Source organism: Diadema setosum, chromosome 3, assembly GCF_964275005.1.
Source record: "Diadema setosum chromosome 3, eeDiaSeto1, whole genome shotgun sequence".
Classification (NCBI taxonomy): domain Eukaryota; kingdom Metazoa; phylum Echinodermata; class Echinoidea; order Diadematoida; family Diadematidae; genus Diadema; species Diadema setosum.
Genome location: NC_092687.1, coordinates 21,476,006 through 21,501,887, shown reverse-complemented (window position 1 = coordinate 21,501,887; position 25,882 = coordinate 21,476,006). Strand labels below are relative to the sequence as shown.

The 25,882-nt window shown below is 38.0% G+C and overlaps 1 protein-coding gene across 1 annotated transcript; it reads left to right on the top strand.

Annotated features, from left to right (window-relative positions):
• The first annotated feature begins 1,657 nt into the window (after positions 1 to 1,657).
• On the top strand, positions 1,658 to 25,629 carry LOC140226553 (RUN domain-containing protein 1-like). Its single transcript, XM_072307003.1, has 14 exons — positions 1,658 to 1,814; positions 2,855 to 2,999; positions 7,547 to 7,639; positions 9,411 to 9,518; positions 10,347 to 10,499; positions 12,035 to 12,190; positions 13,436 to 13,558; positions 13,987 to 14,129; positions 14,633 to 14,741; positions 17,484 to 17,579; positions 18,211 to 18,324; positions 18,790 to 18,980; positions 21,366 to 21,460; positions 22,364 to 25,629. Exons 1-14 carry the CDS (start codon positions 1,693 to 1,695, stop codon positions 22,468 to 22,470), a joined length of 1,755 nt encoding a protein of 584 aa, XP_072163104.1. The 5' UTR covers positions 1,658 to 1,692; the 3' UTR covers positions 22,471 to 25,629.
• Positions 25,630 to 25,882: the final 253 nt, after the last annotated feature.

Sequence of the window (25,882 nt, the reverse complement as noted above, 5' to 3'; positions counted from 1 at the left end):
GCTTTCTACACTACACTAGGTGTCATACGGTCGTCTACCCTTCCTGCTGGAAGGGTAGACGACCGTATCCTTCATCTGGTCTACCTACCAGTCTTATGGTAGACGCTTCAGACACGGCTGTAGGTGGCGTTTTGCAGCAGTTTTCGCACGGTGAGTGGTACCCCATCGCCTTTTTTACAGTAGTAGAGGTGAACAGTGTCCTTGTAATGGGTATTGCACTTCCCGAACTAATATGAAATAATATGGACTATTACAATTATTTGATGAAAATTGGTTTTGAAATGACTGAGATCCTATTCAAGGTGGGACCACCTTATAATCACCAATATCCACTGTGCTTGCCTTTACTGTTTGGCTCTGTCATTGCCATTTTATATAATTATTAAGATTCGATTTGAACTACAAAGCTGTTCAATCTCGGGGGTTTAATTTTTGTGAACTTCGCGAATTACAGAGATATTAAGACTGTGAATTTAACAACACATGAAAATGTCACTATGCGCTCAGGTAATAGTGCGCTTGTAAAGGCCTCTGTGTCAATTTGTGAAAACAACATTTCGCAAAAATGTCCATCGACTCCATGACCTCATTCGTGAAAATATCTGTAGGCCTAACGCAGAGACTCCAACCCTCCCGTTTTCGACGGGAGATCTCCCGCCGAAAGCCCATTTTTGCAAAATCTCCCGTTCTCCTGTTTGAGATTTGATTTCTCCCGCCCTGGCTCTGTGTCTCCCGGTGGAAAGGATTTCTTACTTATTGCTATCGTATGTTGAAAAAATAAGCCTTAGATAGCACCACAGAACATCTAAAACCCTAGGAACTTCGCGCTTCGCACACATCAACTTGGAGTCTCCCGTTTGTTAGGGGTTTCGGGCGGAGAATCTCCAGATCAGAAGGTGCTTGGGGTTGGAGTCTCTGCTAACGTTACATGTAATGTATGCAAAAATAACAGCATGCATACACAGTATCCTAGATAGACTAGTAAGACTACCAGGTAGAGTACATGTACCTCAGTGTATGAGCAGGAGCCCCGGTTTTCCTGGACAGATTTCATTGAAAGCTGGAAATGCGAGAATTTTGGAAGTACCCAAATTGAAAACTTAAGATTGTGTGCATTCTTTCTTCTTCTTCTTCATGTCTGGTATACATGTGTCCATGTACGGGGGACCACAGTCTGCCACTGTCATATTTTCATAATCATACCTTTGTTAAGCTCATAGTTTTATGATATGTTGCATATATTCCATGTCTTAAACAACAATGTACAGTACTGTACTGTACTCTGCAGAAACTGTATAGCCATACAAAACCATTATTTCATTATTCTGAATAAGGTATGACTTGGTTGCAGAGAGCTTGTAGTTATTACATGCAGTGTATGTAAATTTCCACTACCGGTACATAATTGTAGGTCCTGGAAAGAGCAAATGGTGTACCAGTACAGAAAAATACAGATATACCGGTACTGAGTACCAAGTGTCTGCTAGTGCAGTGTGAAGTTTTTTGGAAAATCAGGAGAAGTCAACCTCAGCTGACATCACTTTCATTATGTTTAATAGGTTCTCAGTAATGTGGCTATTGAATAATTTGTTTTGTTGCTATTGTGACAGGTCTGTGAAGCCTCACCTTTGACCCTGGCAGTGATTTTGATCTCATTACGGTTTGAACTCTGACCCCTGCACACCAGTCACCATGGATGATGCTGTACTCACAGATGACTCTATGGATATCTTTGATGGGGAGCGGCCCAAAGAGCGTTGGCCCCCACTGGGGGCGGTGGCCCCCTCCCCTCCTACCATCATGGCAGAGGACAGGTTAGTTACCTTACCCTGCTCACATGTGGTGTGCCAACAAAATGCATTATCAGACCAAACTCAATTGTGTAGATCAACACCAGGAAAAAAAAAAAATTGAGAGAAAGTACAATGTAGTTGCAAATGAGTGAGCAAACACAGGAAATGAAATATACATACGTGTACATTCAAGGAAATAAACTTCTTAATAATGTGCATTTCTTTATATTAAAAGGGAGGAGGAGGAATACCCACCCCCTTTTATAATCCCAGGTCTTTTTTCTCACTTCCTTGTCAGATAAAGGCAGCTTCAGTCAGTAGATGTCTTTGTGTCATCCATCCCAGTTCCATGTTGACAAGATTTGGATCATTGCCTATGTTACCCTCCCAAAATCACTGAAATTCATATCATTCCTTATGTACCTCACTTGACTAAAAACGAAGCAATCATATGAACTTATACAGACTATTAATCTGACTTTCATAATTAAACATATTAATCTGTGGTTACATTAGTGTTTGAGTGAGTCGATGCAGGAACATGTAGGAAAATAACATTTGTAGTAATTTGCACATTTTTATCTGATTGGGGGGGGGGGGGGGGTTCCCATCCCTTTGGCTTAAAGTCTAAAGATTCGAAATTTCTTGATGGAAGGAGTCTCAGGTTTGTTTCATGATAATGATAAGTAAGTTGTTCAATCCTGTGCTGAAAAATTATCTTTTACATTGTGTATCATACAATTGTACATGCCGTGTTTTCTTACAAAATTTAATGTATGAATCTATGGTTAAGCATGCTCAAGATAGTCTGGTAGTTGTACTGGTATGTGATAGCCAAAACCATATTACAGACAAGTGTCGAAAATACATTGTAACTCTCTTTGTAATTCTTCGAAACTACAGATTTGCTTTTAACAGCATTTATCTTGAATTTGCTTCAAGTTTCATCAAGCAGTTCCTATTAAGGTGAAGATGGTATAGTAAGCTGTACTGTAAGCATGCAAAAACCAGCCATACTTGATACCAATCTCCCCTATCCCTGTTTCCATGGAAACGGTCAGTCATGTGAACGTGGAGGAGCAGCTTCGTCAGCTGGAGGAGGAACAGGCCCAGCTGAACTCATCCCTCCTGGCTCTCACCTCCCACTTTGCCCAGGTTCAGTTTAGACTCAGACAGGTTGTCAGCGCCCCCACTCAGGACAAGGAGGTATGTAACCTGCCTCTCTCACTCTCTCTCTCTCTGGTCTTTTATACTGTGTACACCATGTACTGTATTTAGTGAGTCTAATTTTTCAAGAATCCGGACTTCCCAGCAATTTCTTGAGTGGTTAAATTCACGGTTGTGGAGTACAGTAATTGACAGAAGTTATGTTCACATGGTGATCATTAACCTCAATGAAAGCTGTCTGTGAGGATACATGTAAGCTCTTGCCCTGTAACTATGACACGCATTCACAAGACAAAACTTATCCCCAAAGGTAGCTACCCTCAAGGATAAGCTCTTGGCCCCGTAACTTATGAGCAAGTCCTACTTGATGATAAAACCACAGAACCGGAAGTTTCGCGGTGACCCAAGAATTAATGAGGGTGTTATACTGTAAAAGTGGTTTCTTTCGCGGTGGTTTTATTTTCACGCTTTTTGCGCTTTGAGGTTGAACTGCGAAATTAACATCACGCGAAAATGTTTTGAACTCGCCGCTTGTTACAATGCTATTGCGCACATGCACACACAAGATTTGGTGCATTGAGTGTATTGATGGTCAACACACACACAGCGATACTGCACAATGTAGGTCAAGCATGTTATTAAGTACTCGAGAAACGGGATTTCAGGTAAGCCTGCATTTAATTTTAATTTCTATTTAATAAATAAGAGAATAATTGGATTATAGTTTGGGTTTTGATGTGCAAAATAAAAGTTTCTGCCGACCGCGAATTTAAACACACATGACAAAGTTGGCACCGATGGAAACCGCGAAAGAAACCACTTTTACAGTATATTTTGACTCCATCCATACATGGAGGTCCATGATCCATGCATGCACCTTTAGTGTGTTTACGTTGACCTGGGAGCAGAGGAAAATGTGTTAGATGGGGGGCTAAGTTCATGGAGAGGTCATGTTTGATGATTATCGTGTCCACACGATTCTTAACTACGGGTGGGGACTCTCTGCGGCTTGTTGATAGAGCGCTAACTCTGAGATATCTTGTGGATAGTTATCTTCGAGTTAATTTAAAGTCTTCAAGTGCACAGTGCTTAGGTATGAGCTCATCCTTGAAGGTAGCTATCCTCAAGGTTAAGGATCACCGTCTGAACGTAGCTAGAGAAATGTATGCATGTTACATCGCATTCATGTCTTACAACTATTGATGCGAATCGGTTCACACTAAGGTTACAGTATATCTTCAACAGCTGCAAAGTAGGAAGAAAGGAATTGCAAATTGTCAAAATGTCCGAAAGAAATGTCCATGATGAAGACATTGTTAAACACCCTGATGTAAAAGTTGTCCATGATGACGAATTATAGGCTAGGAGGTGTAAATTTCTTTCGCAGAAAGAATGTTGAAGACCTTTTAGGGAAACATACTGGTAGTGGTACATGATATACATGCAACATGCAATGTGTATACATGTATATGAGTGTGTAGTTGCAATGCATGGATATCATATGTTGAGGGGTTTTTAATCTGAACTGGAATAACAGATCAATTTTATAGGGAAATGTGTACACTGTAAAATCTTCCATGTGTACTCTGTAGTTGAAAAACAAGTGAAGCGCCTAACCAAGGAGGTTCTAGAGAATGGAGTCACAACCGTCTTATTCCCTTTGCTCGATGTTCGAAGCCGCCGCTCAAAAATATTTGAAGCATGTGCCAAACAGGATCTGCCGCGCAGATACGAAGACAATTGACTCGTGTCTCATTGCATAATCACCAGCCACTTTCAAAGGAAGATATGTCTTTGTGATGGTAATTACTTTTCGCTATCCCTTCTCATAAAAGGTAGGTAGTACAGACACGAGGATGCGCGAATAGAAATCGAGCAAAAAATGCTGAAATAAAGATGAAAATTACTCGACTGTGCATACCCGGGCACTAATCTGATATATCTATCAATAAAGAATTGTACTTGAAGATTATTCCACATAATTTTCACTTGTGGAAATTAAGCGGAAAAGTGATAAAACCAGCTTTCAAGGATGGTATAGTTTTAAACATTTTCACATGATACAAGCTCTGATTTACACTTTTGCGCAAATTTCTGGACGGAATTGACTTTTGTTTTACATGCTTTGTCATTAATTGAAATTTCATTTCATTTAATAAACTTATAAATAAGCAAAATATGGCCAACATCATGATAATGTTCAAAATGAATCTTCAGATTGCTCAGCAAGACGGCGGCTTGGAACATCGATCATCAAAGGCACAAGTGCACCTGTGGAATTCTTTTGTACATCAATAGAAATCTGACAACTGTTTGAATAATTACAGCCAGTTGGAACTCCATGTATAAAACCTCCTTGGCCTAACCAACTGAGAAAAAAAAAGAAAGATCATGTGTACTCACATGCACACACGAGATAATTATGAACTAGCTTATTAGATAAATACGCTATAGGCAAGGAAGTACCAGTAATCTTTTCTTCCCTTTGCTGTATGCATTTGTTAGTTTACTAAGATGCATTGTACATAAACACTTTACTGTCGATGTGCTGGCAAGCAAATTTGTACACAAACAGTCACCAACCATAGATGCTTATCTAGAAAGTAAAGTTGGTACAGGGAGGTGTTAGAGAAGGAGAGACAACTCCTGCTCTCCTTTGAAGTCATGCGCGGCACCACCGAGAAGTTATGCGCTTAACTACAGGTGGAAATCAGGTGCTTTGACAAAAGAGAGCATCAATAATCGGGACTAGCACTCTCACATCTAGAAATACTTGCCCCTACTGCATTTCGCTCTCTCTCTTTCAATGTGATGGCAATAATGAATTTGTGTACCTTGAATTGGAGCAGCGAATCAAAATGCAGTGTAAAACTAACAATTTTAACAGCAAATAGTTTAAAAGCACGCTGGTGCACGCTTTAGCGGAGTACTTTATTTGAAAGATCAAAATATCCCAGATCAAAGGATAGAAAACTAACAAGCGGAAATGTGCGGATTATAGAAAAATATTAGGTTTTTAAGATGGCCTAATTTTCATTTCATTTCAATTTGCGCATTACGAAGAAACTAGAAATGCATGTTTATAATATTGAATTCTTTCCTAAACTACTCTTAATCAATTCGAGTATTTCATTCAAAATTTTACGGGGAAATAAAGCTTGTAATTCAACGAAAGATGAAATGCGTTCTTCGTCTCCGAACTTCGCCTTGCAACTAGAGCGGTGCAGCGCATGACTTCAAAGCGTATAGTGGAATGCTAGACATCCCATTGTAACGCTTTGAACCAAAACATGTGTTTGCATGAATTACGAAGAGTTGTCTCTCCTTTTCTAACACCTCCCTGGTTGGTACAAACGTGGACCTACAACACTACGCATGGACATTCATAATTTTCTTAATTAATGCATGCCTTTGTCTACATCAAAAGTGTCACAAAAACATTGTAAACATTCTTTCCTGCTTTGATCTTATGATCTCCACCACCAGCAAGTCAGAGCAAAACACAACGCAGCTTTTAAAACTCTATAAACCAAATGCACAGAAGATGATACTGTCTGAAATCAAGGAAAATGCATGTGCACTTGTGGCATGTATGAGAATATCACCGCTCAGATATCTTCATTAGTGAAATGCATGATGCTGTTAAAGAGGAAGCTAATTCTTTCGCTAATTGATTATGATTTGTAATCTCAGTTTCCATCTTTTTTGCACATTTTTCTAGAGTGAAAAAGAGACAGTAGGGGAAGCGGATGTACAAAAAGTGTATGATTCTCATCATTGGTGTTTATTCAAAAATGTTTCCACCTGAAAAGCTGCATCAGCTAAATAAGACTAGAATTAGGGAAATAGTTCCTTTGTTGTTTGTGAAGATGCATGATTATGCAAGTATGTATCATTTTCAAGACACCTGTATGTACTCATTGAGATGCGCATAGTCAGTTGGTGGCAGATCTTGTACTTCAAAGTAGTTGGATTCGTTGAATGTCCATTTGTTTGTAGGTCCATGGTACAAATGATCTTTTCTGCTTATGCACAAGATGGAATTACATGAACTGGTGTATTGATGAGATTGTTGAAAACCAAGCATGTGTTGAGGTTTTTGTTTCCTGTGCAACATGTTTTGTGATGCAGATCTTGAAAATTTTTGAATTGCATCTTGCAAGCATCAATAGAAGTCTGAGGGTACAGTTTTTATGCAGCTGCAGCTTTGCTCTTGTTAGACCTTGATCACATTGCCAAAAGTTCATGGATTCTTGAAGGATATTTTGTCACCTGACTATCTCATGCACATGTCAGATTTTATGCATACTTTGAAGAATGTCTTGTCATCCGCTCCGCTATGTGCTTGACATGTGTGCATGAATGTGGCAAAAGAAAGGTTGAAGACCTACAATGTACGGGGGGTAGCTTGTATAGCCACAGTGCACTCGAGCCTTGTTAAGCCTAGTCTTATACTGTGTGCATTACACTCCCCTGTATGACTTGTCAATGATTCCAATGAATGTGCTGGTACTTACACAGTAGTAGTAAATTTGATATTAAGCAAGAATAGATGACTTACATGTCAAACGGCTGTCAATTTTCAGGATCTTCTGAAGGAACTGGAGGAGTTTGCCTTCAAGGGCTGTCCAGATGTGAGAGGCTGTAAGTCACAAGACGCCAACATGCTGCAAGGAGATGTGAGTATTATCCCACGCTTTTCTCATTTACACACATCATTATTATACATCTATCATGGTCACAGGAGTGTGTATTGGATGTGAAAAATGCTCTATTCTATAGCAATTAATCATAATGTGGTGAGGACAGCAGGCTAATATTGTGCAGTGTCCAAGAATAGCTCCTAAAATACTTGGGAGTCTGATTTAAAGTTCTGTAGACGTCTCTCTCTTTGCAAAACTCTTTGGCCCGAATTCACGAAGGTGGTACAAATGAAACCATGGTTTAAACCATGGACAAAAACCGTGGAGCACCAAGCATCACACGGAATATTTCGTTACAAAATTGGTCATTTCGTCGACAAAATGACTGTTTCGTTAACAAAATTATCATTTCGTGGACAAAATGTTCATTTAGTTACAAAATGTTGTTATTTCCTGCATTACAAAAGAATCATTTCATCGACGAAATGATTGATTTCGTAACGAAATATTCCATGCGACACTTGGTGCTTGATGGTTTTTGTCCATGGTTTAAACCATGATTTCATTTGTACCACCTTCGTGAATTCGGGCCTTTGGCTGTGACAGTTAATTTTTTTTTTTCATTCCACATGGTAGAATAAAGTATTAATTTTGAGATGTGCACTTTTCTTTAATGTTTTAAAAAATGATGCTGATGGGATATAGTACCATGATCAGTGTTGTTAATACAATGTAAATTTTACTTGTGTGTCTCTCAGTGAATTTGAAACAAGTTGCTCATGTGTCATGCAATATTTTGTGTGTGTACTTTCACTAGCAGCTTTTGAGTGAAATACACCCCACATTTAAAGTGACTTCAACAAATAGAGTGGAAGCCAGTTGAGCAGGACAGAATTAAAGCAAGTTGCCCATTTTTCGACTGCCTAAATTGCAGAAGCAATTGTGACCATTGTTTGAATGCCTGCGCTCATCGTTCGACCCCATATGCCCATGCTTCGAATTTGCGATGTACGGCCGTGCGCCGCCTATGAATGGATAAGCGTGTGTGCCGTGATTCTACCGCGCGTGACGAGAGCTGTATACATCACACTATGAGAGCGCGATACTTGATATACTCCACGCTGTGCAAGAGATTTATGTTCACATACACACAGATTCAATGCGCATACGTTGCGGCTGAACCATGGCGAATATCGCAAATCCTGGCACAGGTGGCATGCAAATATGAATAGCGTGTAAACGCAAAAGTTATCTCAGAGACTGCTGCCACCGTTGCTGTAGGTGTACACGCTGTACACATTCAATGCAGATACAATTTGGTAAATGGTCTAGTAACTTCGAAACTTGGAATGATACAAGTATACGTGTTGCTATGCAACTTTACTTACCTGTTAACGTAACATTTGTAACCTTGAACTGCTTATGCGAGCTGACCTTGGGAGGTTGCATAATGATTTCGGAGGTCTGGCAATGTGGCCCACTGTTGTACTCTTTGGAACACGTGTGGAGGTAGTTGTATAGTTTGAATTTTGCACTTGATTTGTGCCATTTTTTATTCATGAACTTAAAGATAATGCACTTACACTGTACCTTTATATTTGTACATGTATGAGTGGTCTATTCATGGAAACGGTCCAATCATGGGCAACATGCTTTAGTGAGAAAAAGTTCACTGGTGTTAACATACATGTACAACTGTATTGTCCAAACCAATGAGATAGTGCTATAGTTTACTCTGGAGGATAAATCTGTGATCCACTGCAGTGTACCCCTCGCTCTAATCACTGCCTTACCACTGGTTTTTCAGAGTGAGCGTGAACATGAAAGCAAGTTGACAGAGCAGAGAGTGAAACAGGTGGAGCTAATCAACCAACTCAAATCTCAGCTGGAGGACATTGAGACATTTGCCTACGAGGTTCGTCATTTGTAGTCACCTTTGACCTGTCTAGGCTGGGTCATGGTTATACTGCATAGTCCCATATGTTTGGATGCAAATATTTTCAGCAATGAGTGAATTTATAGCAGTTTGTGAGTTGATGATTTCTTTAGTGGCATGTAACGGGTCTTACTATTTTATGGAAGATAGAATTTGAACTTTCTACAAATGAATTGCGCTATTCATCATCATCATCATTGTCGTTATCAACACTGGACAATCTCTTTCGCAGGTTTCCAGGTAAAACCAAAAATAACAGGTTATTTCTTCTTTTTCATTACTGAAAATCTGTTGAAGTACTCACTAATATTTTGTATTTCCAAGAACATTTTATATATATCTGAGTGACTGCCCAGCAAGGTAGGTCTGGTCAAAATATGTGATTACGACAATGGAATACTTGATACACATGTTTTGATATAACGTTATTCATTGAGACACTCTTTCACACCACATAGGATGTAAATAGTTGGCAGTGTATTTATGAACCAGTTATGACTTTTTTTTTTTGTGCGAATAATAGCTTTCTAGGGTAAGAATTGTTGCATTCTTCCTTCTAGATCTCTGCTTCAATTAATAGCAAATCACACTCCTGAATCAGGATTTCCCTTCCTCGCTTATGATGAAACCTTTGAAACTGATTCTAAAAGTAATACTGTGTCAAGATGGAATGTATTGTAGTGTTTGTGAGAAATAAACCTCAGGAATCAAATATGAGATAATTTTCTCACTAATTATGTTACACTGTGGTGTAAATGACAAAGAAACCCCTGAACCCAATACCATCCCTCTGGCTTGTTTCTCTAGGAGGGAAGTGGTTCACTACCACACACCATGGTGATGGAGAAGCAGGGAGCTATCATTGAACAGCTGAAGAACAAACTAGACCTCAACCTGGAAGACTTTGAGAGCCTCTCAGCTGATGACCTTCGGGGCCGAGTGGACAATGCAATCGGACGGGTGAGTTTTAATGTGGAGAGCTGGAAGAGGTTGAGGTGTTATTCCCCATTCTTCTTTCGAGAAGCAGAAACTGTTGGAGTGAAAATCCAGTCCATGTTTTTAAGTGATGTAGGCCGTTGTGACTACACTAAAATCAAACAAAACAGTGGAAGTTTGTAGAGATTGGCTTGAAGACTAGAAAGATGTGGAATTTGAAAATATTGCATCATTTCCCAGAACATTGATATCATTCACATGCACTTATTATGCAAAGTAGGTGAGTTGATATTCTCACCAGATTTTCCAGCCTGCTTGCGCACAAATCTTCACTTTTCTCCACTATCGACTATACCTGGTAGAGGGTTTTGATAATTTGACAGTGACGACTTGTAAGTTAAAAAACGGTCAGATTTCTGAATTATTTACATGACGAGTGACTTCATGATATTGTTTGTCTACAAACCAGTGTTAAAGTTACAGTGTTATGCCATCATCATGTCTGAATTGTATATCATAACAATCAACACCAGCATTGTGACCTTATCAAAATTTAATATTCATAAACTTTGTAATTATTTTTCTTGATAGAAATATTATTTAGGTTGTAGATGTTCACTTTCAAACTGTTGGGCTCTTCTGTTCCTTGGTGTATTGAAAGAATGAGACAGAGATACCACTACCACTGACTGAAAAAAAAAAAATGTTTGTTGTATGCAATAATTTATACTCCTAAACTTGTAAATCCTCTTGCTACTATTATGATGGTGTCTGAGTAATGTTAGTTTCATGGGGAGGGGGGCTTTTCATATCAAAATGACCCATTTAATGAAGCTGGTGATCAGGTCATTTCCAGGTCAATATTTCCGAAAAACAAAGTTTGCAACCCTGTTTGTTCATACTTGCAGAGTGTCGTTTTACCTTACCAATCAGCTGTATTGTTTCAGAATTTTGTGTTTTATTCATAGGCAATTTTATTATCATCTTTACCATCCTCCTCCTCCACCCCACCTGTCTGTCTCTCTTTCTTTCTACCCCCACACCATCATCACCACCACTACTACAATTCATTAAAGGCATAATTTACCATTTACAGATGAAACAAAAACCCAGGTTTAGTGCTTCAAAATAGTTCTGAAATGTGAGTTAGGGATAGAAACAACCAATGTAAAGATATGAATCAGTATAATCAATGTTAAGTATTGTTAGATATCCAATACAAAATGTGGACAATAGTTATAATAAAAAAATTCTAGACTAAACTGTCTACAGTTCTGGTTTAGTGGGAAAAATAGTGATATCTCCTTATATTTTAGGCTTTATTGCAATTTTTTATATGGTAGGATATTTTTTGATACAACTGACCTACACTTATGCATCAAATGTGATATCTCAAACACTGCTCCCAATGGTAAACAGGACCTTTAAATGGGAGATGGGAGCTGCCAATTGTCATGGCTGTACCCTACTTCCTTACAGCATTTGGTGTTGATGAGATGCTGATATTGCCTGACCATAATGGGTTATATACCTGTTTCTCCTGGTTTCTGCTGTGACAGATTGTTAATCCTGCCAAGGTGAAGGAACAGGTGATCCACCAGCTTAAGAACCAGATTGTGGACCTCGAGCGCTTCATCACCTACCTCCAGGATGAGGCTCAGTCTCCGCTGGTCCTGTCCTCAGAGAAGCCCTGTGACTGTGAGGTCCATTCTCTGGTGAGTTTGTTTTTTCATTTTCCATATGAGAAGATGGCTGGATAGCCCATATTCAGCTGCAATAGCTGGTCTTCTATGGGGTTCGGTTTGATGTAAGGCGGGACCACTTCACCGTGTTACACACCCTGCCCTTAAATGAATCCCGATCTCTTAGATGCATGAGTTGTGACTCTCTCACACACGGGACCACCATTTTATATCCTGTGTGAGGGACAGAGTGTTTTGCATCTTGCTAGAGGGGACGGTATGATTATACACAACATTGCTCAGTGGGACCCGGGAATTGAACCTGAGCTTACTCAACTGTCCTACAGGAGCTTGGTAGACATCCTGTTTTTGTCTTCAATCTATAAGAGGAACTTTGTTTCCTTCTGTGACTCAATATCAACCTCATGGTATCCTGTATGCACATACTGTATGTATGTCCCTAGGTAGATTCCTTTATGATACCCTGGTGGTTGTCTAATGTGCCTTTGTACATACCATAATGATGTCTTTGTCAGTATCTAAGACTTGGCACATCAGAGTTTTAATACTAGTGAACTTTGTATATGCAATGCTAATAGTAGTGACGCGACTCCTCCCCTATTAGACAGTGGAAACAGTTGTCTCATGCAAATGCAGAACAAAATTTTTTGCTGAATAGTCACATCATAGGATTAGTCTTGCAGACGTAAAGTTTGTACAGTAAGTTCTGTGGAAAGTCCCTTGACAATGAAGATGAAGTCTATCCAATAGATTGAGTTCTAGTAATCCTATTGGGGTTTTCAATTTCTGGGTGATTTTTACATTCGTTCATCAGTTCATAGTGCAGTGAAGTAGAGGCATTGCATAATTGAAGTGTTAGCGCAACTAATATCCACTTGTTCCGAGTCTTACGAGATCATTGTAGTTTCACCACATTAGGAAACTTGAACAAAGTTGAATTGTTGAGTGGCAAGACATTGCATTGAAGTGTACAGTCCCATTAAGGGGCTGCATAGGTTGTCTTTGTGTTTGACGATTAAAGAATTTGTTTTGGCTGAGACAAACAACAATTAGCTATTTGTTTTCATCATGTAGCCATTACCTGTTAAGACTATTGTGTACTTATCACACCTTAATCTTTAGTGAAATGTAGTTAAGCAGTATAAAATCTGGACAATTTAGCTTACTGTGTATGTCTCAGGAATATGTGACAGTTTAGGCTAGTGTTCTAGTTATGAAGGCCCTGAAATAGCCAAATGATGTTTGTATGACACACAGGCCCCACCCTCCAGGGATACCGATGCTGGGTCTGATGGTGGCTCAGACACACAGTGCTGTGCGCACCCAGGGGGAGCTGGTGCAAAGAAGAAATTTAAAGGCAAAACCAAAGAAGAACTCAAGGTAAGCAGTGTCAAAGCATGTCATTGACAATGACTTCTAGTACTGAGCACACTGAACATTCCATGATGTGGGCAATTTTACAGATCGTATGCTGTACTGAGTTGCAAAGACAAAAATAAGAATCTGCTAAGCAAATGATATCAGAATTTCAGGGACAGCTATTCAACTTCACAATTTGCAGTCCATTGTGAGTGCAGTAACCAATGTTTTAGAAGGAATTCTTTGAGCATGAACCTTCAAAAATGAAAGGGTACATGGAAAGAAACCTGATGCTTTCAGTGTGTGCTGAATACATTTCTTAATTAGATGAAAGTGTCAAACCACCATGTACACCTGTCTGTATTCTGCTTTCCTTATCTTACTAGTCATAAAGTTTTTTGTACAGTGATTATGATGTCGAAGCCCGTTTTGCCTTCCTCCTCTGACAGAAAATCCGTGAATCCAACATATCAGCATTAAAGAAAGCCCTGGCCGTCCTACAGTACATCACCATCTCTCAGCTTGGATGTGGGTCAGACAGGATGAAGGAAAGACCCAGGAAGGGTCGCCATGACATCGGTGCAGATTACTAGTGAGTGATAGGTCAAGTTTGCCCTCAGCAGGAAAGGCAAATTGGTATTTCAGTGCATAATGCCCTCATCTTTGATATCATGGATCATATGCAGAAAAGACCACCACTGGACGGACACGTGTGAATGCAGCAAGATATTAGATACTGGTATTACAAATGAATACCCCGACATGTGGGCAGTAAATAATTAGTGAGGAATGGGATGTCCATGACAAAACCTGTTATTGCAAATTTTTTTTTTCCCTGTGTGTAGGTTAATGGACTTCCAGGTTGTCATGTATGGTCTTTAATAGGAAGGAAGTTCTGTTGGTTTAACCCGCTGAGAACGAGTTCTGAGTATACTCGGGCGATCGTCTATGGGAAATGCGTGTTGTCGCAAAATCAAACCGTCCTCAACGGTTTAATGCAACCAAATGTTCAAATATATTGTGCCTTTGTATCACTGTTCTTTACCTCACTTATACCTCTTCCATTTCTATGCTTTAATTTGTGTGTGTAATTAGTGACTTGTTACAAGCTCTGGATAAGGCGACGGAGCATGTGATTGAGCTTGCCAAGAAGAGAGCTGAGGAAGAGGAGCTAAGTGCAGATTACACGAGTGACTCGTCAGAGGTTATTATTATTATATGTTTTGTTATAGGTCCAATATTCCTCCTTTCCTCCTTGTCTGTACCAATCACACTGTTTACCGTAACACTTGCCCAAATTAAGGCCATTTTCAGCCTGCCAACAGCTCTCACGATGTAAGGTATTAAAGCGGCTTGTATGCTTGATTTTCATGTGCAATATCAGAGTATATTCAGTGCAACGCTATAGTACCAATTCCCCATAGGTTGCTCTAGTAGAGTGGCTATGCAATAATACACTGTAGTTTGTCTGGTCTCTTGAATGAATACTTGCTAATGGATGGGAACTTTTGCTAAGTGCACAAACTCTTGCTATAAGTGCATGTCGCAACTTAGTTCAGAGTCTACTTCATTCTAATTGCTTTTTTACAGTTTTTATGCCTCCGCCACGAAGTGGTGCCGGAGGCATTATGTTTTCGGGTTGTCCGTCCGTCCGTCCGTAATGAATTTTGTGGACAAGGTAACTATCAAAACCTGTTGAGGTATCCTAATGAAACTTGGCATGTATGTGTATTAGGGGGTGAAGTTGTGCCTGTCAACTTTTGGGTGCACATGCTCAAGGTCAAAGGTCAAAAGGTCAAGGTCAAATACATAAAATTTCACTTTTTCCACCATATCTATTGAATGCCTGAAGATATTTTCTTGAAACTTAGTGTATACATGTATTACCCAATTAAGATTCTCTGGTGAAAGTTTGCGTCATGAGGTCAAAGGTCAAAGGTCAAAAGGTCAGGGTCAAATACATGAAATTTCACTATTTTCGCCATATCTATTGAATGCCTGAAGATATTTTCTTGAAACTTAGTGTATACATGTATTACCCAATTAAGATTCTCTGGTGAAAGTTTGGGTCATGAGGTCAAAGGTCAAAGGTCAAAAGGTCAAGTAAAAATATCAAAACTTCTTTTTTTTCTCCGTGTCTTGGAAAATTGTTCAAGGTATCTTCATGGAACATAGTTTATACATGTACTGACTGGAAGTGATTATCTAGAGAATGTAGGGTTCATGGGGTCAAAGGTCAGGGGTCAAAGGTCAAGTGCAACACTTCAAAATTTTACTATTTCCCTCATATTTATGCAATGCCAGCAGGGTTATTATTTTTTTTACACTTGGTGTATGCATGTGTAACCTAATAGAAATTCTCTGGAAAGTTTTTTTTTTCTTCTTTTTTTGCCTCAAAGGTCAAAAGGTCAAAGATCAAGTGAAAGCGCTGAACTAACTTTTTCCTCCATATCTCGAAGTGGCTCAAGTTATCTTGAAACTTAGTACATATTATGCATGTTCTACCTGAAAGTGATTATCTTATGAATTTTAGGGTCAAGGGCCAGATGAAAATGGTAACAATTTACTATTCAATTCAGAAATTGCACTTTTTCTCCACACCTGTACCTTGAAAATTACTCAATGCCTAAATGTATGAATGGGTCAAAGTCAAGTTAAAGTCCTTAAATCCCTAGATACATGCTCTCCTATTCATCCAATTAAACCTAGGTCAAGGAAGGTGAACATTCAACACATTTGTGACAAACTTGTCATTTCAATATTTTGCCAATTTTGTGAAAATGTAATCACACATTGTCCACATGTACTATCTAGACCTATTGGGAAAATCATGCATTATGGCGGAGGCATACCAGTCGCCAAAGCGACATTTCTAGTTTCCTTTTCAAGATAGTGATCATAGATATTGATAATTATATTGGATGGCTTAAATTGCACTCATTAAGGCCAATAGTGCACTCATCTTCTATTCCTGAAATGTTGGCCTAACTCATGCATTATTCCCTGTTAACCCATTCGTTGCAGTAGAATGTAAATAGATATTGAATAGAAATCATTTATTGTATCTTTTTTTCACCTGGTGTCCACTTATGGCTCTATAATTTCATTTAGACCTCTTACCTGCTCTTGTCTCAGAAGACTGGTCAATAATTCATGTCACCATTTTAGAATTGATACTGCTGACTGTAACCTGTGCCATACTTCACACAAGGTCTCATCTTCATGAAAGCTCTGGTTGGTTTGCATAGCATACATTTAGTGGTTCATTACATGTCTCTTGTGATTCAAAATGTATGAAGAACTGAAGCCCTTAAGGTGCCAAGTAAATCACCCTGTACTTAGTGTTGTGTTATCTCTTTGTATTGATTTATCTCAGTGCAGTGCTGTCTCAGCCACTTGAATAGAACTTTGTGTTTGTCTCATGCAGTGCAAGACCATGCAACCTGTTTAAAAAATAAAATAAAAAAAATGTTGAAAATGTTTCTAAAATTAGCCCCCCCCCCCAAAAAAAATGTATATATATATATATATATATATATATATATACACACAAAGTAGTAACCCAAGATGTGTCAGTCACTGCTACAAGATCTGTTGTAATTGGGATTTCATCTAGGCATATTTACCTTTTTACCTTGTACTTACTTTCTGCAAAGTGATATTTTTCTTCATGATTTTTTTATTTTTATTTTTCAGGTGATACACACTATCTGCATGACGATGAAGTTATATGCTAAATAAGGGCAACAGATCAGTTTCGATATTGGGATAATGGGATGTCAGAATCTCTATTTTTCTTTTCTTTACCTTGATTCATGGAAATATAATGTTCATGACATTGATGTGATGAGCAGAGTCATGTTTAATCAATATATATATTCTTTTTTTAGAGTCATTTTCATATCATATTCAACAAGTTTGTTTTGGTTCTCAATGCTTCCCACAGAGCCCTGTTAGCAGGCCTCTGGATGATGTCACAATAGCAGTGAGGAGAGAGCTAGCACCAGCATTGAGGGCACTGTTTGAACATGGTCTTGTGCGAGTAAGTCAAATTAATTACCACTTCTGTAAGTAGATGTGTGTGATGGTTTATAGGGCAAATCTTGACATGTACTCTAACAGACATGATGCATGTGGATGTACTGTTAATACTGAACATGAGGTGTTGGATAACGGATAATTCAAGGAGAACAAAAATATGTAATGTTGAAGCCTCTTCAAGTACAATCACCTGCTTCAATTGACTTGAAAGATCAGAGTGAAGTCAAACAACTAGAAGATTTCATATTCCTGTAAAATTGGAAAAATGTAGAAAGGGAGGAATTTCAGAGTTTCATATGCTTTCTTGATTTAATGATTTTGTTTAAATGCATATCCATGCTAGTTTGTTTTTGAATGAAGCTGTTATAATTTGGTCCTGATTTGGTAGTGCACATGATGATATCGAATATTTATGCACATTTTAAATTCAGCATTGAGAATAAAATGTGGTCAATTTCTGTCATCTATAGAATGATACTTGGAGCGAAAGTATAGGGATTTTACTATCAAGGTTTCATAGTGATAAACATATAAAATGGAAGAGGATTTATAATTCATTGGGTAGGAAGAGATGTTCTTTTGAGAATGTGATCTGAACAATTTCCTGTTCTTTATGTTGACAATTTTGATAGATGAGCCCCAGCCAAGCCCTGATTACACCAATAGCTGCTTGCCTGGTACCACGGAAGTCTGCTGCCCCCAATGCTCACATATGGGAAGTGTTCCAGAAGTACTTTGAAATCAAGGTAAAATGTTGGGTGAATGTGTACATCAAAGTTGAATCTGCCATATACATACTTTTGTTCCATTTGATTTCAAACAAGTTTCCTTTCCCATAATCTTTTTTTTTATTTTTATTTTTTTTATCTGTTACCTGCTGTGTCCTCATTTAGACATGGAAAATGATTCAGGGTTGTGTTTTCATTTTAATTACGACATTGAAATGAAACCAAGGAATAGATGCGCATGTTATTGTTGCTGTGTCAGTACCAAAAGAGTAACTTACCCCTCACAATTTGATTTAGAATTAAATGTGGTTTGCATCATAACGAAATGAAAGTATTTACGTGTTACACATTTCATAAGGTGAAATCATGACATGTAGTGAGGGCCATATCTTGACTGGTTGGAGGCTGGACAGATAATTTGTCAACCTTTACATAGTGTGATGATCAAAGTAAACGTGTGTGTGTACTTTATCCTACAACCAGCGAGGACGTCAATTTGCAGAGTCGCCAGCCAGACGACTGTCCCAGGCCTTCGATCTGGACATTGTCGGTGGGACGGCCATCACATCACGACAGACACTGCTAGCAGCCATTGACCATGTACAGACCACTCACCAGCCGCTGAGGAGGAGCATGGAGTCTCAGTTCAAGGCTTTTGTCTGCCAAGCTCTCAAGTGAGTCCCAGACCCAAGGAGGGAAGTTTCCCCCAAGGCATATTATGTGTGAATTATGAGAATGCAGAGGATTTGGTGAAACACTTTGACAATTTGAGAAATTTCTGACAGTGGGTTCAAAAGTTTAAGGTTGTACAACTTTTAGTTTATTTCTTGTGCTTATTTGTATCAGTGGACTTGCAAAATTATAAAAAGGAAAAGGTAAAGATAAAAACCCAGCAATATATATATATATATGTATGTAATGGGCAATTCCGCGGTTAGTAACGTTACATTTGAACAAATTTAGATATTTGTTTTTACTACTAAATTACCATTTGTTCATTTCAAGTCAAAATTATGTCAAAAACATGTTCATCCTTCCCAGGCTTATGATACAAAAAAGAATGAATACAATCCAAGAAATATTAGAATTGCTATGGCAACTTAAAGGGCTGGTTAGTAACGTTACGAAAAAAGGACATGACAAAAAAATCAATGTCTTGTAACAAAAAGTGTGCAAAAATTCAAGTTACTTCAAGCAAAGTGTTCCATTAATTTCAATTGTTGCATAATGACAAATGTTCATGCAAATCTTTTTAGCAGTTCGACCGATGATTTTTTAGCTAGACCCCCAAAAGCATGGTTAGTAACGTTACGGTTAGTAACGTTACATTTGTCCGTAGTAATTCCGCAGGTCATTTCACCCTTTTGTAATTGACAAAATGTCACATGACTTCTGGAGTATTTAAATGTATTCATCTTTTACCCTTTAGCAAAACTTGGAGGAAAAAATTTCAAAGGAACCCAGTGTAATTTACATTTAAGTGAATTTAAGCATCCCCAGTCCCACATGTACATTTTAACTGATGGTTTTAGATCTCGCAAAATCAATAAATACGAAAAATAAAATCTACTGAATTTGAAAGACCTTAATGATTGATGAACATCCATGGTATTAGTTGATACCTAGATTAAAGAGTAAGATAAAGAGGCACATTTCTTTTATCCATGTCATGTCCACCTAACTGCGGAATTGCCCATATATTATATATATCACGTATACAGTAATGATATGTCTTGTGTACCATTCTTCTTTCTTTTCTTCTTTTTTATTATGTGGTATATATTGTATTGTTGTGAACATTAGCCAATTCTTTTGCCTTTGCTGAGGGAATTTCCCCAGTAGGTCAATCAGAAGAATGCCCCATGGATAAGCCACATGTTCGTGAAATGTCACTGTTGGATCATGGATGAGTTGTCATTTCAAACAGCATAGAGATTCCTCGTGTTGAACAAACAGACTACCACCACAAACTACCTTGTTTTCCTCTTATTTAGGCCATAGATATCTAAGATGATGTCATTTAGTGACTTTGGATGACACAAAGGTAACCCCACACTTTGATATTATGATTAAAAGTTTGAAGTTGTTATTACTTCTGCATTTGTCATTGTCATTTGACAAGAATAATATCTCCCAACTTATGTATGAAATCATAGGGTAATAGACCTCAAGAGTTTTTGAAATAAAAATGAAAAACTCAAACCCCAACACTAAGAATATGCTCCCCTTTCATACTGAGAATAAGGATTTAAATTTTGTCAGGGGTCCAAATAAATTTACCGGATATCATTATTTATTTCCCCCTCCATCTTAACCCATTGAGGATGGTTTGATTTTGCTACAACACACATTTCCCATAGACGCTTGCCCGAGTATACTCGGGACTCATCCTCAACAGGTTAACTCTTTATGTGCCATGGTGGAAACCCCCTGTGTGCCACGTTATTCCGAGACACAAAGGTTGCCATGCTTTGAGAAAGAATTCTGTTTTTCTAATTTGTATAACCTCTACAAATTTCTGTTAGGATGGGCATAATAGTAGGCAAAGTTTGAAAGAGGAATGCAAACTTTGTCGATAGAAATTGTATGACGAATCTATTTTCAATTTCTCTTTCGAATGAACAGTTGCTACATTACTGTAAGGCATGACTTTTGCACTTAAAAGCGTGACAGAAACTTATTGGGAACACCGCTTGATAGTCAATCACCGCATAGAATGTAAGCCGTATATGAGAGGAACAAATAAGCACGAAAAAACGCTTTCATTGTGCCGCGGGATTAGCAGTGATTAGCGAATTATCGTTTGGTTTTGCTGGCTTTCAGTTTGTTGAGCAGAATATGCGAAGTTGGCAAGCCGTCGACTGAGCCGGATATGCGAACGTGGCACATAAAGAGTTAAAGAAGTTTCAGTTTTACTATTCAGAGGAAAGGTCTGAATTACATACCACTGCAAAGTACTTGCTTATGAAAGGAACCTTACTATCAGGGTTGCAAACTGGATGCACAAGCTTTCAGTTGAGTTTTGTGTGACTCATACATGCTTTCATGTGGTATTGCAGTGAACAAAAATTGGCCTCGTGGTGCAGACTGGTGTGCAGAACCCATACTCTGATTGACAGCTACTATCAGTCATGGAGCTATATGCTGAGATCAGGTCAGTTACCAGTCTACAGTACTTTTTGTATTTCTTAATTTCAAATACAATTTCTGTTGATTGTTGCAAGTGAGTGATGGTGATCTGTGCCAACAGGAGAAAAGACATTAAGATTTGTTGTGTTAAATAAGCAAAAGACAAGTTTGGCAATAAAATCAGCTGCCTCTATTTTAGTTACTTTATGTGTAAAAGTGGTAAACTGTATTCTTATGTTATTCTTCACATGCCACTGAAAGGATGGTGTTTTGATATACCTTCAGTGGCTTTATTATGATGGTAGCAACTAAAGTAGACTCTGATTATCCCAAGATTGTTTTGGTAAAGAAAAATGGGTTTGTTGAAAACTGTAAAATGCAAAGAAATATTGAATGTTAAGACTAGTGTATTTGCTTTGTTATGACAAGGCAGATATTTGTCAATATTCTTTATACAGCTGTAGTGCTTTTTTTTTTTTTTTTAAGCAAGACAAAACAAAACTGCATTCTTGCCACTTTCTTAGAGTGTCTATGAGATTTTGACTAGATATCTTTCCACTATACTGAATTAACTCTTGGTGGCGGGGTTGTTTGTTGGCATCTGTGTATTCACTAGGATATCAAAACATTGTGAAAGAGCCCCCCAATAAAGATATACACATAAATGCAAACACATAACAACATAACATTGACAGTTCCAAGTAAAAACTTGGTATAACAAGATTCATAGCTCTGGGAAATTTTGATTGTAGTCTGAAATATTTTGATATCCTGGTATCAGTAGCAAAATTATGACAAAAAAAAGAGATTTTTTCTTTTTTTTTTCATATCAATTACTGCATGATATCAGATCTCTTATTTGTTCCACTTAGTATCTCCTCAAAAAGAAACCATTCACTGATACATGTCTTTGCTGTGTTTTACTCAGGTTTTGATGGAGGCATTCAGATCTTGGACAAACTGAGTGACGTCAAATTCAATCTGGATGTGGACCTGGCAGTCAAACAGTTCCAGAATATCCAGGATGCCTTCTGAGATACTTTCATCAAGCTCGTCTCTGCCCCCGACGCTTTGGTGCCAGAGAACAGCGCCCTCACACCCCATGTAGACATAGAAGAAGAAATGTGTTCCGTTTATCTGCCATAGGGTTGCAGAGCAGCCACATTGATGCATGCTTGTTAACACCTTGAGCTAAACAGAATTCTTGTGCGATGCCTCAATGGTGTATTGCTCTGTGTATACTACACCTGGTGTGTTGCCTGGTTGTGTAAAAAAGCAATGTCCAGAGCTCTTTACTTTCAGTGTTCTACACCAAACATAGTGTCATTCCCATGTCTCATGGTGTAATATGTGCAGTACTTGAAAACATAAAAGAGGGAACATATTATTTATATTCCTAAATTATTACATCCTGCATTTTGCAATATGTATTGTACTTAGCTCTGTGTACTGGTACTTCCATCAAAGTGATATATTTGAAGATGTATTTGACTGTTAAAAGATTAACTAAAGCTGATAATTCCTTTGCTTTTGACACTCTGCTGTATTCTAGAACTGAATCATAATGGTATAACGTTGTTGTTTCTTCTCTGGGAGAAAGGTAAAACTAATAGATGAGAGAAGACAGACATGTAGAAGTGACACAAATCTATTATTTACTGCCATATGTCTGGAACTCTGGGAATATAGCTCACTGGAATATTAACATGCCATAATACTCTTTTTACTGCCATGAGATGATATTATAGAGATTGGAATTCTTGGTTAGAGAGGGCAATGGTAGAAACTGTAGAGTGATATAGAAGGTTTATCATTTTATCACTGTCGATTGTGAAAAAGTTAGGATGGAATGGGGGTGGTGCAGGAAAATAGCCATTATCTTATGTTTCCATAGGGGAATTAGGTGAAGATGAAATGGTAGGCCAATACCTTTGGGTGTAAGAGATTGTTAGGCAGATGTTAAGCAATTGCAGCAAATCTTGACAATACGGAAAAAGAAAATCATTGCACATGGTTTGATGTGTGAAGCATTGAAGGGAAATCCCAGACGTTTTCCCAGAGATTTGCCTATTGTGTTTAAGGATCCATTTGCCCTCAAAGCACTTGTATTGGATTATATATGTTTGATTATCATTATCATCATTTTAGTTCATACTTGTTGACATCCCAATGTTTTGTTTTTGTTTTTATTTAGAGTGAATTGTGCTCTAAAGATGAATCTATATATGTATGTGAGATGTACTTGTATATGGCGCTTTAAAAAAGTGTAATTTTTCTCTTGTTGGCTGGCGTTATATAAAATCTGAAAGGATGTCAGATTGCTAGCTAGCTTCCTAAGTTATGCATTGATACCCACCCAATGTTGTCTCAATTTTATTTTTCCTCCCCTTGCCAAATACAATCACATGATGTGATAGAGCATAGAATGATTAGAAAAATTAGAACCATTAATATTTGATTTGCTTTTATGAAAAGAAACCTTTTGCCAGCAGTAAGACAATTTTTTTTTTTTTTGTGCTTGTCATTGTTTAAAAGAAAGTTCATATGTATTGTCTTTAGTTCTTCTGAAAGGCCTTTGAAATGTGTAATATTTTGGAAGTACACTGTATATACATGTATGTTCTAGCATAGTGCAATAACTTGCTTATTCTGGTAGGCTATTTTGAGAGATTCATATCTGCATGTATTCAAAATCATCAATTCCAGAAGTTTGGTCAGCTGAAGAGAGTGTGTGGTGTTATGCGCAGATCCTTTCCAGTACTCCTGAACTATGATGTAACAATTAAAATGTGGCATGACAAAGTACTAATTGTACACTGTACCAAAAAGAAAAAAGAAAAAAAGTACATTGTATCAACAAATGATTGTATTCACAACAGGAGTGTTTGGTCTGATGAAAATCTTATGCTATCAAGTCCGGAGAGTAAGGCTAAAACTCTTTCCAGCAGAGCTGAATGGGAAAGAAGCCCTCTAGGTATAGAGCTTTATGAAAATATCATGTGACATTTCTTCACTGACTCAGTGTCACTAATAAGATTTGCTCTTTAGGAATTGACCACAAACAAAGTGAATACAGAAGGTTGCAACGAGAAAAAAGTTAAGTGAAAGTGGGTGATGAATTAATAAAGTTAGATAGAAAAATAGACAATTAATGTGATCATTCAATGTCAGAACTTCAGCAGCATCATCTTTGGCATACTGTATACGCCATATATTTCGCGAGTCTAAATTTTCGCGAATCGGAAATTCCCGATGATTTCGCGAGTGGTTAAATTCGCGATCGTGGAGTATTGTACTGAATGGAGAAATGTACACGCGTACGTCACATCCACATCGGGATCAGAGTCAATATTTTCGCGTGTCTTTAATTTCGCGAACAGCACCTGGCTCGCGAAATTCGCGAAAATAAAAACCTCGCGAAATATTCGGCGTATACAGTAGTTTTGATCATGTGATCATGATATCACCTGTTCAAAAGTCGTATGTTCTCAAAGAGACAAAAACAATTCATGATGGATATAAACAGATGTTGCTTAGCTTTCTACTTTTTGAGGATCCCATTTCATCTGCATTCACAAATGTATGAAAAAAAACCCCCAACAAAGTAGTTTCCTTGTATATTGAGCAAGAGTCTGAAAGGAACCTTTTCTTCTTCTTTTTTTTTTTAAAGTTGTCACTTTGGGACTTAAGATGAATTTCATTGTGATCATTACTCATTTGATGCTAGTCACATAATTGAGACTTTTGTTCAGAGGGTTTCCATAGCAACCACGCCCAAATAGCTTGCTGGTACTCAAAGACAAGTAGAAAATGTTTCTCAGATATCATACAATATTTCTTTTCCTGTCATATCACTTTGTAATTAGAGTATTTTTTGTCTTTGTTATTTTTTTTCTCAATGATTTAGGCAGATGCCTGTGTAATAATGATGTAAAATAATGAGAGTGTACATACAGGTGATTACACTATGTCTTATTTACATGACATACTTGGAAACTGATTTGTCAAAAACGTAGTGCAGCCTTAATGAGAGAGAGAGACATATATATTACGCTGTACAATGCATATTGATTGCATGAGAGATATAGCTCACTCTATGCCACATTCTGCATTTTGGACTGTGATAAGACATATGTCATTGTGCATTGTATTATTTTCTGAAGAGAAAATATAAACCAAATCATTCCAACAATATCTGTGCATGTATCAATATTGTGTGCATTCTGTGCTTCCAGCTTGTTCATAGATACAATTTGTTTGTGTGTGTGTGTGTGTGTAGGGCAGGGCTTGCACATAAAACCCTGAATATCAAAGGATTACTAGTAGTACAGTTTCAGGTGAGATGGGGCTTCAGGTTTCCAACTTTTTTAATGACAATTTATTGAGATGATGAGAAACCTCATCAAATATGGAAGATCATATTATTCTAAGAGGAATTCAAAGTTTA

Bases quoted from the DNA above. Each gene is read 5' to 3' on its own strand.
- LOC140226553 (XM_072307003.1), top strand. From the start codon at position 1,693: ATGGATGATGCTGTACTCACAGATGACTCTATGGATATCTTTGATGGG. The intron at 12,191-13,435 runs GTGAGTTTGTTT...TATGACACACAG, and splicing joins ACTGTGAGGTCCATTCTCTG to GCCCCACCCTCCAGGGATAC. The intron at 13,559-13,986 runs GTAAGCAGTGTC...CTCCTCTGACAG, and splicing joins AAACCAAAGAAGAACTCAAG to AAAATCCGTGAATCCAACAT.